This window comes from Rhinolophus sinicus, linkage group LG14 (assembly GCF_036562045.2).
Source record: "Rhinolophus sinicus isolate RSC01 linkage group LG14, ASM3656204v1, whole genome shotgun sequence".
In the NCBI taxonomy this organism is placed as follows: Eukaryota; Metazoa; Chordata; class Mammalia; order Chiroptera; family Rhinolophidae; genus Rhinolophus; species Rhinolophus sinicus.
Genome location: NC_133763.1, coordinates 44,666,102 through 44,679,227, shown reverse-complemented (window position 1 = coordinate 44,679,227; position 13,126 = coordinate 44,666,102). Strand labels below are relative to the sequence as shown.

Below are 13,126 nucleotides of genomic sequence, written 5' to 3'. Positions count from 1 at the left end.
TATACGCCTTGTGAAAATTCTTACTGCTTCCAGTTCGGTTCATATGAAAGTGCACCAGGAAGATGAGTCGTTCATCTGTGTACAAACCTGCATTTCCTGTGCCGTTTATTGCTTCTCTGTCCTCATCTTCTTCTTCTTCAGGAAGAGAGCTGTCCATTCTCTCCATCTTGCTGACAGATGTAGTTCGTTTCCTTTGGGATTCTGTGTCAAACTCATGGTCAAAGAGGACCTGATCGACAGGGTCAGGCTGGAAAGGGCTGGGTTCTGCGGGAGGCTTGGGCGTTCCGTAGAAATTTCCTGAAGAGAGCAAAATAGCAGCAGCTGGAAGTACTGATGTTGAATTGAGAGTCAGAACAACATGACCTAGTGTATGTCTCTGCCCCGTTATCTTCTGCTAACGTTTCTAAATCCCCACCATTGGCCAAAAGGAAGACAAAACACTTATTGGGAGAGGAGGAGGTAGAAAGAGCAAAAAATGTACTTTTTCAAGTGCCCTTTACACACACACACACACACACACACACACACACACACACACGTTATTTATTCCAACAGGGCTTGCTTTGCATGGGTTCTAAAGTAGGGCCTAATTTGTGAATTTAAATGTATTAATGCTCTCGTGTAAGACTAACTGGCATAAAAAGTGGGAGTAAAGGAGAAGAAAACGAAAATAATTTTGTTCTGATATGTAACACAATGAACTATTTTGGTAAAATGCGGAAATATGTGAGCGAAGGATAAAGCTAAGAATTAACCAGTCCACGTTGAAATGTAGGCTGTTTATGTAAAAGTGATTTTTTAAAAGTCTTCCTGAGCATTCTAATTATATTATCTGACAATTTGTTGAAAAAATAGACATGATCAGCATAATTCAATGTGGGTTTACTCTTAGGAAAGTAAAAAATACTTTGACATGTTAAGTCTTGAGTATCAGTAATGTTTTCAGTACAAATAAATGTTCCAGAATAGAATGATAATTGAGTATCTTCTCAACTTGTAATGTAGGTCTCACTAGGCAGCCAAATACAATGGGAAAGCGCTCAGTAGGTCTCGCCACTTTATTAGTTTTGACTTTCCATCAATCACTATGCTAATGTGATAGAAAAATAAACACGGTTAGAGGAATAAAATACGCATGATCTTCTTTCATTATTGTTTTTATAATTACATCTTCTAGGGAGGTAATTAAGATGCTCATTCACATAAGATAAATTAATTGGGTATATAATGGGTTATTTTTCCGAGATGAAAAAAAAAACATTGGTTGTTCACCATAACACTGAGGGCAAAGCTACAAATAACAGTTTACCTTAAGTCACGCATACTTTGAGAGGGAAAACATTAAGATGAGCTCTTTGGAAATTTGAGTTTAGGTGGTACTGTCATTTTAATACTCAAGACAAAGCAATGAAATTAAACTAAAAAGCTTTTCAACTACATCTTACCCTCTCTCTCACTCAACTATCCCCTTGCTTTCAAATCCATGTTTCAAATGGAGTTACTCCTGTCATGGAGATGGATGCAAAGATTCATATTAAAACAGACTAAGCAAACTTTCTGGCCCGTAAGGAAAGCAAGGAACCAATGAAAACGCAGTTCACACTCCTCTGGGGCAGTGGGCACAGAAGTGCTCCAAACTGAGGTTTGGTGTAGGAAAAGTATGCTCTAAGATCTCATTGTTTCCTGCATTATGTCCAATAATCCCACTATCAAGGAATCTGGATGTACTGCAAGGAAAATAAAAAATCCACTTTTTCTAAGAATGTTAGTTTCACTAGAAACACATTTTAGTGTGCATTCTTAGTAATTTTTATCTAATCTAGGAAGTGTAACTTTTTTCTAGGGTGAAAATTAGAAAAAAAAAATCAGGATTTTGTGATTGTTATCCAAAATCATTAGTAAGATTTTAGGACTTCATTAATTCTGCAGTTTCCTTATTTAAAAAAAAATAATATTGGTTTTAATAACAAGCACTGCTTATAAGCAAATTAGATATATTTTTCTTGAGTTGTTGGGAAATATCAAGATTGCAAGGTATAAAATTACAAGGTTTGCGAAACCCTGACTATTGTGATGAACAGGAAGTTGTTTGTCTTTTTGACGCTGCTTTCGAGCTTTCCTTTTTCTCTTTTTTCTTTCTGAAGGCTTTTTTCATTTTTGTAATAGAACTATCAACTATTCAATATTTTAAACTTACATAAAATCACAGACAATACTATTACAATAGTATTAGAAATATCCTCATCTATCTACCTATCTAGCTATCTATTTACACATTCTCCAGATACTAACTTTTGCCAGATTTCTTCCGGTCTCCCTTTTCTTCTTCTTTAAGGACATATATTTATGGTCACATAGACTATTAAAGCCCTAAATTCCTGTCTCTGTCCTTCTCACTCTCTCCTTGAGTTCTCCTGAGGTTAGCACGTGTCATTTCCCTCTCTGCATATTGTGTATATCTAGGACACATATATGTATACATAACTTATCAATACTATTGCTCATAAAAGCTTCATAAAGTGTTTTTGTAACATTTCATATCTTTTTTCTGAACAACAGTATACTATATATATCCTTTTGCAACTTTCTTTTTATACAATTATATTTCTAAAACTTATTACTGTTGATACATGTAGATTCAAATTCATTTAACTGCTGTCTAGTGCTCTGAGGACTCTTTTGGTACATGCCTACATATACACATAGACAAAGGTTTCTCTAGAATAGGTATCTAGACAGGGAACTGCTGGGTCACAGTTGCGTGCATCTTCACATTTACTAGCTATTGCCAAGAGGCTCTCCGAAGGGATTCATTGTATCATTTTATACTCTTGCCAGCTGTGTATGGGAGTTACCATTTCCCACAGTTATCAGACTTTAAAAATTTCTGTCAGTCTGATAGATGTGAAATGTTGTATGACTGTTATTTCAATTTGCATTTCCTTTGAACACCCAATAAGTAATAGTATGTAATATGCCTCTTTGTCATATGTCACGTTTTGATACTTAACAGAAGAAAATGTAGGGGAATATCTTTGTGATCTACTAAAGGCAGAGAAGGATTTCTTAAACAAAACTTCAAAAGCACAAATCATAAGGAAAACGGTGATGAATCAGACAAAAATTAAGGATTTCTGTTTAATGAAGAAACACGGGACGAGGTTATTAGGTGACAGAATGGCAGAAAATATCTATATCCCATAAGGATTACTATCTAGATAAATATCTAACTGTCCAAGGAATGTCTGCAAACTGAAAAGGGATTGAGATCCAATTTTTAAATTAAAAAAAAGAGAAAGCAAATGAATAGACAATTTGCAGAAATCCAAGCAAACTAACAAGCAAATAAAAAGGTGCTCAAACTCTCTGACTACCAACGAAACTAAAATTCAAATGAGATGCCACTTCTACCACCATCAGGTTGGCAGACGTAGCTGTCATTCCTTCTGAGAAGTCTTCACTGGCCACCTTACCTGAATAAGACATTCTTATTATTTTCTTTAAATCCCTTATTTTTGTTTCCTTCATAACATCTCAATTTGTAGGTATTTTGTTTGGACTGTCTTCCCCAATATGATACAGGATTTATTAAGGCAGTATCATTTCCATATTGATCATCATAGGATTTCTAGTTCCTCTGATAGCGCTTGGCATGTAGTAGGTACTGAATAAATGGGTTGTTGAATGAATGAAAGAAGGAGCGAATGAATGAATGAATGAATGAATGAATGAATGAATGAGAGAATAAGTTATGGGAGCTAAGACAAACTTAGCAGGCAGAAGGAAATCACTGAAGATTCTGAAGAGGAGAGAGACATGAGCAGGGCTGTGCTCGAGAAATACTAGCATGGTAGCAATGGGCCGGGTAGAGTGGAGGGAGGGAAGAAAGTGGAACAAATGAGATCAACTTCAATAGCCCAGACAGGAGCTAGTTCAGTGGGCCTATCATGAGATAATGGAAGTGAGAAGAAAGGCATCGAGAAATCTGTTACAAAGGAAGAAATGACGAGATGGGAATGGTGAGAAACAGGAGGAAGTACCTGATGACAGCACTGTTTTGAACTCGTGGTGCAGCTAAGGAGAAATTATGAAGAATCACTCTTTTAGATAGAACACAGGCACATACATCAGGTATGTTGAAATGGAGATGGGACATTTACTGAACGCCATGTCAGAGACATGATGTCTGCCTTCACGGAGCTCGTGAAAAAGGCAATTAAAATAGCACAATAAAGCAATGCTGGAACAGGATAGGGTGCTACCGGAGTGGACGAGCTTGCCAATGAAGAGTGTTAGATAAGCAGAAAAAAAAGGATCTAACATAGAATTACTTAAAAATTGAAATTGATCTTAAATATGTACTTCCTAGAATCAAGTGGGTAGAAGAAGAAAGAGATACGAAAATAAAACCAATCATCCTGTTTTGTCATCGCCCCCTCCCCCCATCTGTATTCTCTTTTCTCCAAGCTTGCCAAGGTATAAATAGATTTTTTAAAGTGTTCAGTATTTGAATTCTCAATCACAAATAGAATGCAATCTACAAATATTTGCTGAGCTCATAGGATGAATATGAATTACTATGAAATCTGCAGACTGCTCAGTTTGAATAATTGTGGTATATTGTGCACAACTGACTTTATAATATGATGCAATCCTTTTGTTTATTGTTTAACCCCACTTTAACCAGTGGATTACAAATATCCTCATCAAAAGAAAATTTCCCCAAAGATCAACAGAAAGAAACTTTAAAAAAAATGGTATTTTACTAATCAAATTCCCTCTGAAATAACTGCAGTCATTCAGATAGTTTTCTGGGTTGCTGTTGTCAACATGTGGGGACATACCATCATACGTTCCACTTTCTAATAATGCTCCACTCTCTTCCAGTGCTTTGAACTGCTCAACGGAAATGAAGTTATAATCCACCCCTGGTACTTCCCCATCCCTGGGGGCCCTTGTTGTGCCTAAGGGGGAAAAAAAAAAACAACAAGAAAAAAAAAGTTATAAAGTGCTTTTTAAATTTACAGAATATTGAGAATATAGAAAATGCAGTTTACAGAGAATACATGGGAGAAACAGACTATTATATACTGTACCTACTAGAAAGAGGATCATAAAATTTTAGGCAAATTAACATTCCTAAGTGAAAATAGGACAATAAATAATGTAGAATGAGTAAATATATTTTAATAAAATCTACAGATAGCTATGACATTCAAAACTACAAAGACAAAAAAATTTTAGTGTCAAAGAAAGCTTAATTTTCCAAGACACAACAGTTAATTCTTCTGTTAAACCTTAATTATTATAACTTAACATTTGAAGAAGAGAGAAATCCACCAGTGATAAGACTTCATTTTTATGTAGTTATCTTAGGTATTTTTTTCTTACCTAGAGAAAAGAAACTGACATTCCACTTACTACAGCAGTGAAGGACAATAAAAAGAGAAACACAATTTTTATAAGTTCTCTTAATGAACTCTATTTTCAAAACTTGGACAAATATTATGAAATTATTTTAGACAAATGCTTAAAATAGGTTTTCACATATTGCTTCTTAGCCATTATTCTCTTGAAGTAATTTAAAAAAATTAAACAGTAAGGAAACTGTTGAATGAAATTCACTACAGCGACAGAGCATTACATTTCTATCTATTAAGGAATTCATGCTAAAACATACTGACCCCTGTACAATGCAGGGGGATGCAGTGTTAGGCGCATGGACCCACCATGCAGCTGAAAATCTGTGTGTACCTTAAGACACCCCAACACTTAACTACAGTCAAACCTTGGTATCCATGGGGATTGGTTCCAGGATCCCTTATGGATTCCAAAATCCACAGGTGCTCAAGTCCCTTATATAAAACGGTTAGAACAATGTATACAGTTGGCCCTCCGTATCCATGGACTCCCAACTGTGGATCAAAAATACTGTTTTCGACCCACGGTGGGTCGAATCCTCAGTGCAAACCCCAGGAATTCTAAAAGGCTGACTGTGTATTTATTAAAAAAAAAAAAAAAAATCTGCATAAAAGTGGACCAATGCCATTCAAACCCGAGTTGGTCAAGGGTCAACTGTTCTTTCTTTCAGATCCAAGATATAAATTCAGGTTTTCAGCATTGCTCCATTTGATACAATTTTACTGAACAACAATTAGTACTTTATTGACCTAATGTTAAAAATGTCATTTCAAATATTAGAGAATATAAAAAAAAGATCAAGGTATTTTGCCTGGAACTAGAGTTGGGATTGTAGCAAATCCTGTCCCAGGATGCCCCCCAAACTTCTTCCTCCACTCACCCTCCCTATTCATTAAGGGCACTCGAAGCCAGAAACCTGAGCGTCATCTGGGGTTCCTCCCTCCACATCCAGTCACCAAATCTGGTTCATTCTATCTCCTGAATACCGCTAGGAGTTATAGATTTGGTTGGTGCAAAAGTGATTACGGTTTTTGCAATTATTTTTAACCTTTTTTTTTTTTTTTTAACCTTTTAAACAGCAATTACTTTTGCACTGACCTAATACTTTTCTTCACTCTCATTCTCACCTAATTCATATCATTTTCGTGGCCAATACTGTTGGGTCTCCTGAGGTCAACCCTTTCTTCTCCCTGGCTACACCCTTTACCCAGGCTGCAGCCAGTGACGTTTCTAAAACAATAATCTGAGCAAAACACTCTACACCCATCAATGGTTTCCCATGATCCTTGGCACAAAATCCAGACTCTACCTCTCCAGTGTCTCTCCTGCCTCATGTCGCGCACATTCAATTCCTTTAATGTTCCTCGCACTCACTTACTTCCAAGCCCTTTGAGGAAGCCATTCCTTTCCCTGGAAGACTTCCTATCCCCTTTCCCACTCTTCCTCAGCTGACTACTAGTCATTCTTCAGGTCCTGGCTTAGGAAGTTTTTTAGAGAAATTTCCCTGAATCCCATCTAGGGTATGTGGGGACCATGGCTACTCGGTCCAGAGTAATAGTCCCAAGTCTCGGCACAGTGTGAGAATAGAAGTAGGTACTCCATGTAGTTGTTAAATAAATTAAGTGAAATTTTACACAAATGTATTATAATTAGCACAGTGCCTGGCAATATGCTGTTATTATAAATTAATTCATGGGAAACTATTAATTGCTTATACGTTTTAGTTGTAACACATGAAAAACATCCGCAAAGATGATGATAAAACATTTGTGGTAATGCTATCAGAAAATAATGATGAAGCCAACATTCTAAGCAACAAAGATTGTATTCAATGACTTTTCCCCCTTATTTTTACCCAACTTTTTATAAAAAATGAACATTTCTTTATCGGTTTCACAGCACAGAGGATACAAAATCTGGAAAACATAACTTCCTTTTTCTTCATATAACACTTTTTTCCCCCCAATATTTTGTTTCTCACATGTTGACTAAAACTGCATTGCCAGATTCTCCCAAAATCAACAGCTTTTAGCTCCATAGTAAGTAAAACTTACATTCGAAGATAAATTCAGTGATTAAATTGAAAATGTATAATTATCTGTGATGGATGGAAAAACATGGCCACAATACTGTGCACGTCCTTCCATCAAGAGAGGGGGGCTGTTGTCTCCCCTCTTGAATCTGGACTGGATTTATGACTTGCTTTGAATAATTTAATGTGGAAGATGTGAAGTTGTTCAAGTTCAGGGGTCTAGACTTGCTATCTTTACCTTCTTGGAATGCTCCCACCACCACGCATGGAAGTCCAGCTAGACTTTGAATGAAGAGAGATCCCCAGCCAGCAAACAGCACCAAGGCCCCAGACATGTGGGGGAGGACAGCTTGGCCCCTGTAACCCAGTTGTGCTGCCAATGATTGCAACCACATGAGGAGTCCCAGGTGAGCTCAGCTAACTCATGGCATCATGAGAAATCACACATAACGGTTATTTTAAGCCATGAAGTTCTGGGGTGGTCCGTTACGCAGCAAAGGCTAACTGAAATATTATCCAAATAAACTCTCCTATAAAATATAATGACCATATAAAACCCAATTTAAGAGAAAACCATGTTAGAGGTAATACTATAAAAAGAGTACTGACCCAAGGGACAGGAGCAACTCCATGTTTTAGTCTGGGGTTACTATTAATGGTACAATTTTAAACAAGCACTTAATCCTTCTGGGCTTCTGTCTCTTTCTGCAAAGGGATATTGAGCAAGATGGTGTTCACAGTTCTTTCCATTAATAGATATGAAATGTTATGTGTGATTCCAACACACGTATTTCCAAGACTTACAAAGTAGCTTTAACGTTAATTCTCTTTAAGAATATAAGCATTGAAAATTTTCACTGCCCCCCCAAACGTAATCCCATACACATAAGGTGCTCTCCCTTCCCTTCCCCTATCCTACCCCATCACCTTCAGCTTTCCAGAAAATGTACCTTTATATTATCCTGATAGTCTAAATATTTCATGTAAAGCTTTCTACATCCCCTCCAGTCACCACTATATTTCTCCTTTTAACATCAAAGTTCCTCCAACAAGTTGTTTACTCACAGTCTCCAGTTCCTCTCCTGTCGCTCTCTCTTGAGCCCTGTCCTATCAGCTCTTTGCCCCAATCAGTCCACTGAGACAATCAGCTGTGCTCATCTGCCGTTTCCACGTTGCTTAACCCCAATGGTCAAGACTCGGTCCGCACATTACCAATCTTATCATCAACATTTGACATAACTGATCATTCCCCCCTTTTTATTTTATTCAGAAATCTACAGAAAAGTGCATACAATGTATATATGAAGTTTAGCAAGTAACCATAATGCAAATTTGTCCAGGTGAAGAAACAGAACATTACCAGGACGTCAAAAGCCCCCTTGCATGCCGCCAATCATAACTCTCTCCCTCCCTCCTCCATGCCCAAAGATAGCCACCAACTTAACAACTGTGATGATTTCCTTTCTTTTTAAAAATGTTTTTACCAACTAAGTAGCGCACTTGCAAGCTTAGATGTGCCTGTTTTGTAACTTTATGTGAATGGAATCATACCATAGGCATCTCTGTGTCCACATAAACACTTGTCATGGGGTTTTTAAACTTCTGTCAATATGCTAAGTATGTAACGGTAGCTCGTGCATTTACTGAGCAACTGCCTTATGAGATTAAACTGTCTTGTTCACAGATTTACTAGCCATAGAGATTTCTTCTGTTGTGAAGTGGCTGGTTTTAAGTCTTTTGCCACTTCTCTATTGGGTCGCCTGCCTTTTTAAAATTGCTTTGTAGTTTTTTTTACTTTCTGAATACTACAGTACTTCGTCAAATCTAAGTAAACAACAGCTTCTAAAATGCACCATTATTTTATCCCTAAAAAAGAAAAAATTTTACTATAGCATTTCAATTATCATGGAAAGATTCCATCTACCGTAAGATGCATTCCAATTATAGAGAAGTTAAAATGTGAAATAATTAGATTTCATATTGATGTTTGCAAATGGGGTGTTTCTGCTAAAATGTGAAATTTGCTTTCTTGAAACAGTGCTTTCTGCAAAATTGGGCACCAAGAATAACAGAGATTATAGAGCAGATGGGTTCAGGGCTGATCGCTTAAAACCTATTGCAACTTTGTAACACTACCAAATCAATAACAATCCTAATGAAAAATGTTACCACAGTTTAAAAGCCATGTTAAATTCCTAATCATAAATACTCCAGTAAATAAAATACTTTGTCTTTTAAAAAAAGGGGGGGGGGCGGGAATGAAAAGGTAGCTTGACAGAAAGGGGGATACAACAAAGGTTGAGGCCATACAAGAAGGGTTGAGGTTAATGAATAACGAAGATAAAGCAAAATGTACAATAACCAATTTTAAGGTCAAGCACATGTTCAAATTGAGAAAAGAGGCCAAACTGAGGTGAAGGCGCCTCCTGTATCGTACATGCAACATTCAGCTATGTTTGTATATCCATTGTTTACTCACCGCTACTTGATAATGCAAAATACCAGCTTTCTGGGGTAAACGGAATAAGAACCAGTGTTACCTCAGTTAAACTGACATCATTCTCCTACCTATTTACCAATCACATATGAACTTATTTGCATCCTAGAAACAGGGGTTATAGCAGAACAGACTATAACTTCTCCCAATCTGTATTTGCTTTCCACCTTTTTTTTTTTTTCATGCTGTTTTGACAACAGAAGTTTTTCACTTTAATGTAGTCAAGTTTACTAATCCTTTCCTTTATAGCTAATGCTTTTCGTGCCTGGAAGAAATCTTTTTCAAGACCATCTGGATAGTCTATACTCTTTTTAAAAAGCATTACAGCTTTGCCTTTCATACCTAGTACCTTAATGCACTAAAATAGATTTTTGGGTGGGGGCCTGATGAGAGGTAGTAGCCCACTTTTCTTTTTTTTTTTTTTACCAAATGGCTACTCAACATGATTTATTGAAACAGCAATTAGTTAACCCTCTGATCAGCCACAGCACTTCTGTCATAGAAATCATACATAGAAATGTCTGTGTGAGACTGGGTGTCTGTCATTGGGCTGTTACATCCCATTTATCCACTGACCATTTCTGCACCATTCTCACAGTGTTGTAATTATTACATTTTTCACGATAAATCTTGATATAGTACAGTAAGTCCACCTATTTTGTTTTTTTTTTGTATTCATAGCCTTTCCATATAAATTCTGGAATCAGATGAACAGGCTGAAAATGCTGGAATTTTTATGGGATTAGAATGAATCTATTAATCAATGTGAGAACTGATATTGTCACCATATTGAGTCTTTAATCCACGAGCAAGAAATCTCTTCCAGAGATAAGTAGACCTTTCACGTCCCTAAATTTTATCTTATAGAGATCTCTACACTTCTTCAAAGATTAATTTCTAGATATTTCAAATATTTGATGCTATCATAAATGATATCTTTTTGTTAACTTTCATATTGTTGATGGTATGAAAGAATACAATTGTAGGAGTTTACTTGGTCACATTATTCAAATATCATTTACCTACAATGAAATTCACTAATTCTAACAGTGCATTTCTATGAGTTTTGGGAACCATCACAGCCAAGTTTCCTTGCGCCCCTTTGCAATCCCCAACCCTGTGGCAGCCACTGACGTATTGTCACTAGTTTTGTCTTCAATAGAATTTCAGACAATAGAAACATACATTAATTTGATTCTAGTAGTGGTTTGTGTCTGGCTTCTTTCACTCAGTGTGACACTTTTGAGATTTATCCATATTGTGGTTCAATATCCTTTGATGGCTGAGTGGCATTCCATTGTACAGATATACAAAAATTTGATTATGCATTCACCATTGATGGACATTTGGGTTGTTTCTAGATTTTGATGTCATAAATAAAGCTGCTATAAATTTACGAGTCTTTGGGTAAGCATATCTTTAACTTTATGTTGGGTTAATACTCAGGAGTGGAATTGCAGGGTTACATGGTAAGGGTGTGTTTAGAAGTGCAACTTCAGAAGAAAATGTCCCAAAGTAGATGTACTACTTTGCATTCTCACCAGCAGTATAAGAGTCGATTTACAGTAGTGTTTCCGTGTAGGAATTCCTTCTTGGAGTTTCTCGGCAAATTTACTTTTTCTAAATCCCAAGAAGAATCAGTCGATTGGGGAAACAAGAAATAAGCATTATAATTCTTCTGTGAGAATGAAAGCTTAACGATTTGACGCAGAGGTGTGACTTGTTGGAAGGAATCTACTGATATCAACTGAAAGCAAGAGCAAGAAACACTAAAAAGTAGAATCGAATGTTCAAGTTGACATTTCTGGGGACCAGGACAGAAGTGTGTGGGAAGGCAGTAGTCACCGTCTGCTCAGCCAGTCTCTCAGTGGCAGCTGTTCCTCTGCTTTAGGTATATATGGTCAAGGCCCTGTTGGGTACTGGTGGGTCTTTCTTGCAAATACAATGTTTATAAGATTATATGCATTTATGCTCTATATACATTCTATGAGTGGTATTCAAAAATAATTTACATGTTTTGGAGGCTAAATAAGTCCTCAAATTGACAGTTTTGACACGTGATTCTGTGTAATGATGTTAACCTTATTAAGAGATCTGCATGTTATCCGAGTACTGTTCAACAGTGTTCTCTGGCATTTTCCACTGTTTGAGTATTTGTGACAGAGTTTCAGTGCTTTGTAAATACTTTAGCAGACAAAATGCAAAGAGAAGAAGTGAATATTGATGTGGAACACTCCAACCTGAATTCAGAAACTGGTCTAAAATCTGAAGTAAAAGCAACATAGATTTCAAAGGCAAAACTAAAATCAGACCAAGGAGACAAAGTATTTTCCTCATTAAGAACGTAACAAGCATGGAGATAAGCAATCTATGAGACACAGAGTTCCAAACACTGGTTATAAGGATGCTCAGTGATCTCAGGGAGAACTTAAACAAAGAGATAGGAAACATAAAAATGGAAATGGAAAATATAAAAAAGAACCAGTCAGAAATAAAGAATACAATAACTGAAATGAAGAATACATTAGAAGGAATCAACAGATGAAGCAGAGAATCAAATCAGTGATTTAGAAGGCAGCAGGAAACACCCAATCAAAACAGCAAAAAGGAAAAAAAGAATCCAAAAAAAAGTGAGGCTAGTTTAAGAGGCCTCTGGAAAAACATCAAGTGTACCAACATTCACATCATAGGAATACCAGAAAGGAAAGAGAGAGAGCAAGGAATTGAAAACCTATTTGAACAAATTATGACAGAAAACTCCCCTAACCTGGCAAAGGAAATGGATATTCAAGTCCAGGAAGTGCAGACAGTCCCGAACAAAATGAACCCAAAGAGCACACACCAAGACACATCGTAATTAAAATTCAAAGGTTAAAGACAAAGAGAATCTTAAAAGCAGCAAGAGAAAAGTAGTTAGTTACCTACAAGGGGGCTCCCATAAGACTGTCAGCTGAGTTCCCAACAGAAACTTTTCAGGCCAGAAGGGAGTGGCATGAAACATTCAAAGTGATGAAAAGCAAGGAAGCAAGGACCTACAACCAAGATTGCTCTACCCAGCAAAGCTATCATTTAGAATTCAAAGACAGATAAATAGCTTCCAAGATAAGAAAAAGCTAAAGGAGTTCACCAACACCAAACCAGTATTACAAGAAATATTAGAGGGTCTTCTTTAAAAC

The 13,126-nt window shown here is 36.7% G+C and overlaps 1 protein-coding gene across 2 annotated transcripts in view; it reads right to left on the bottom strand.

Annotated features, from left to right (window-relative positions):
- Positions 1–13,126, bottom strand: part of MAGI3 (membrane associated guanylate kinase, WW and PDZ domain containing 3) — a 190,468-nt gene that overhangs the window by 57,993 nt on the left and 119,349 nt on the right. For both annotated transcript variants that reach the window (XM_019730392.2, XM_019730393.2), the window contains exons 3-4: positions 4,845–4,964; positions 88–297 (exon numbers count right to left, since the gene is read on the bottom strand). In XM_019730392.2, the coding sequence (XP_019585951.2) occupies positions 88–297; positions 4,845–4,964 (330 nt within the window). The remainder of the gene's footprint in view (positions 1–87; positions 298–4,844; positions 4,965–13,126) is intronic.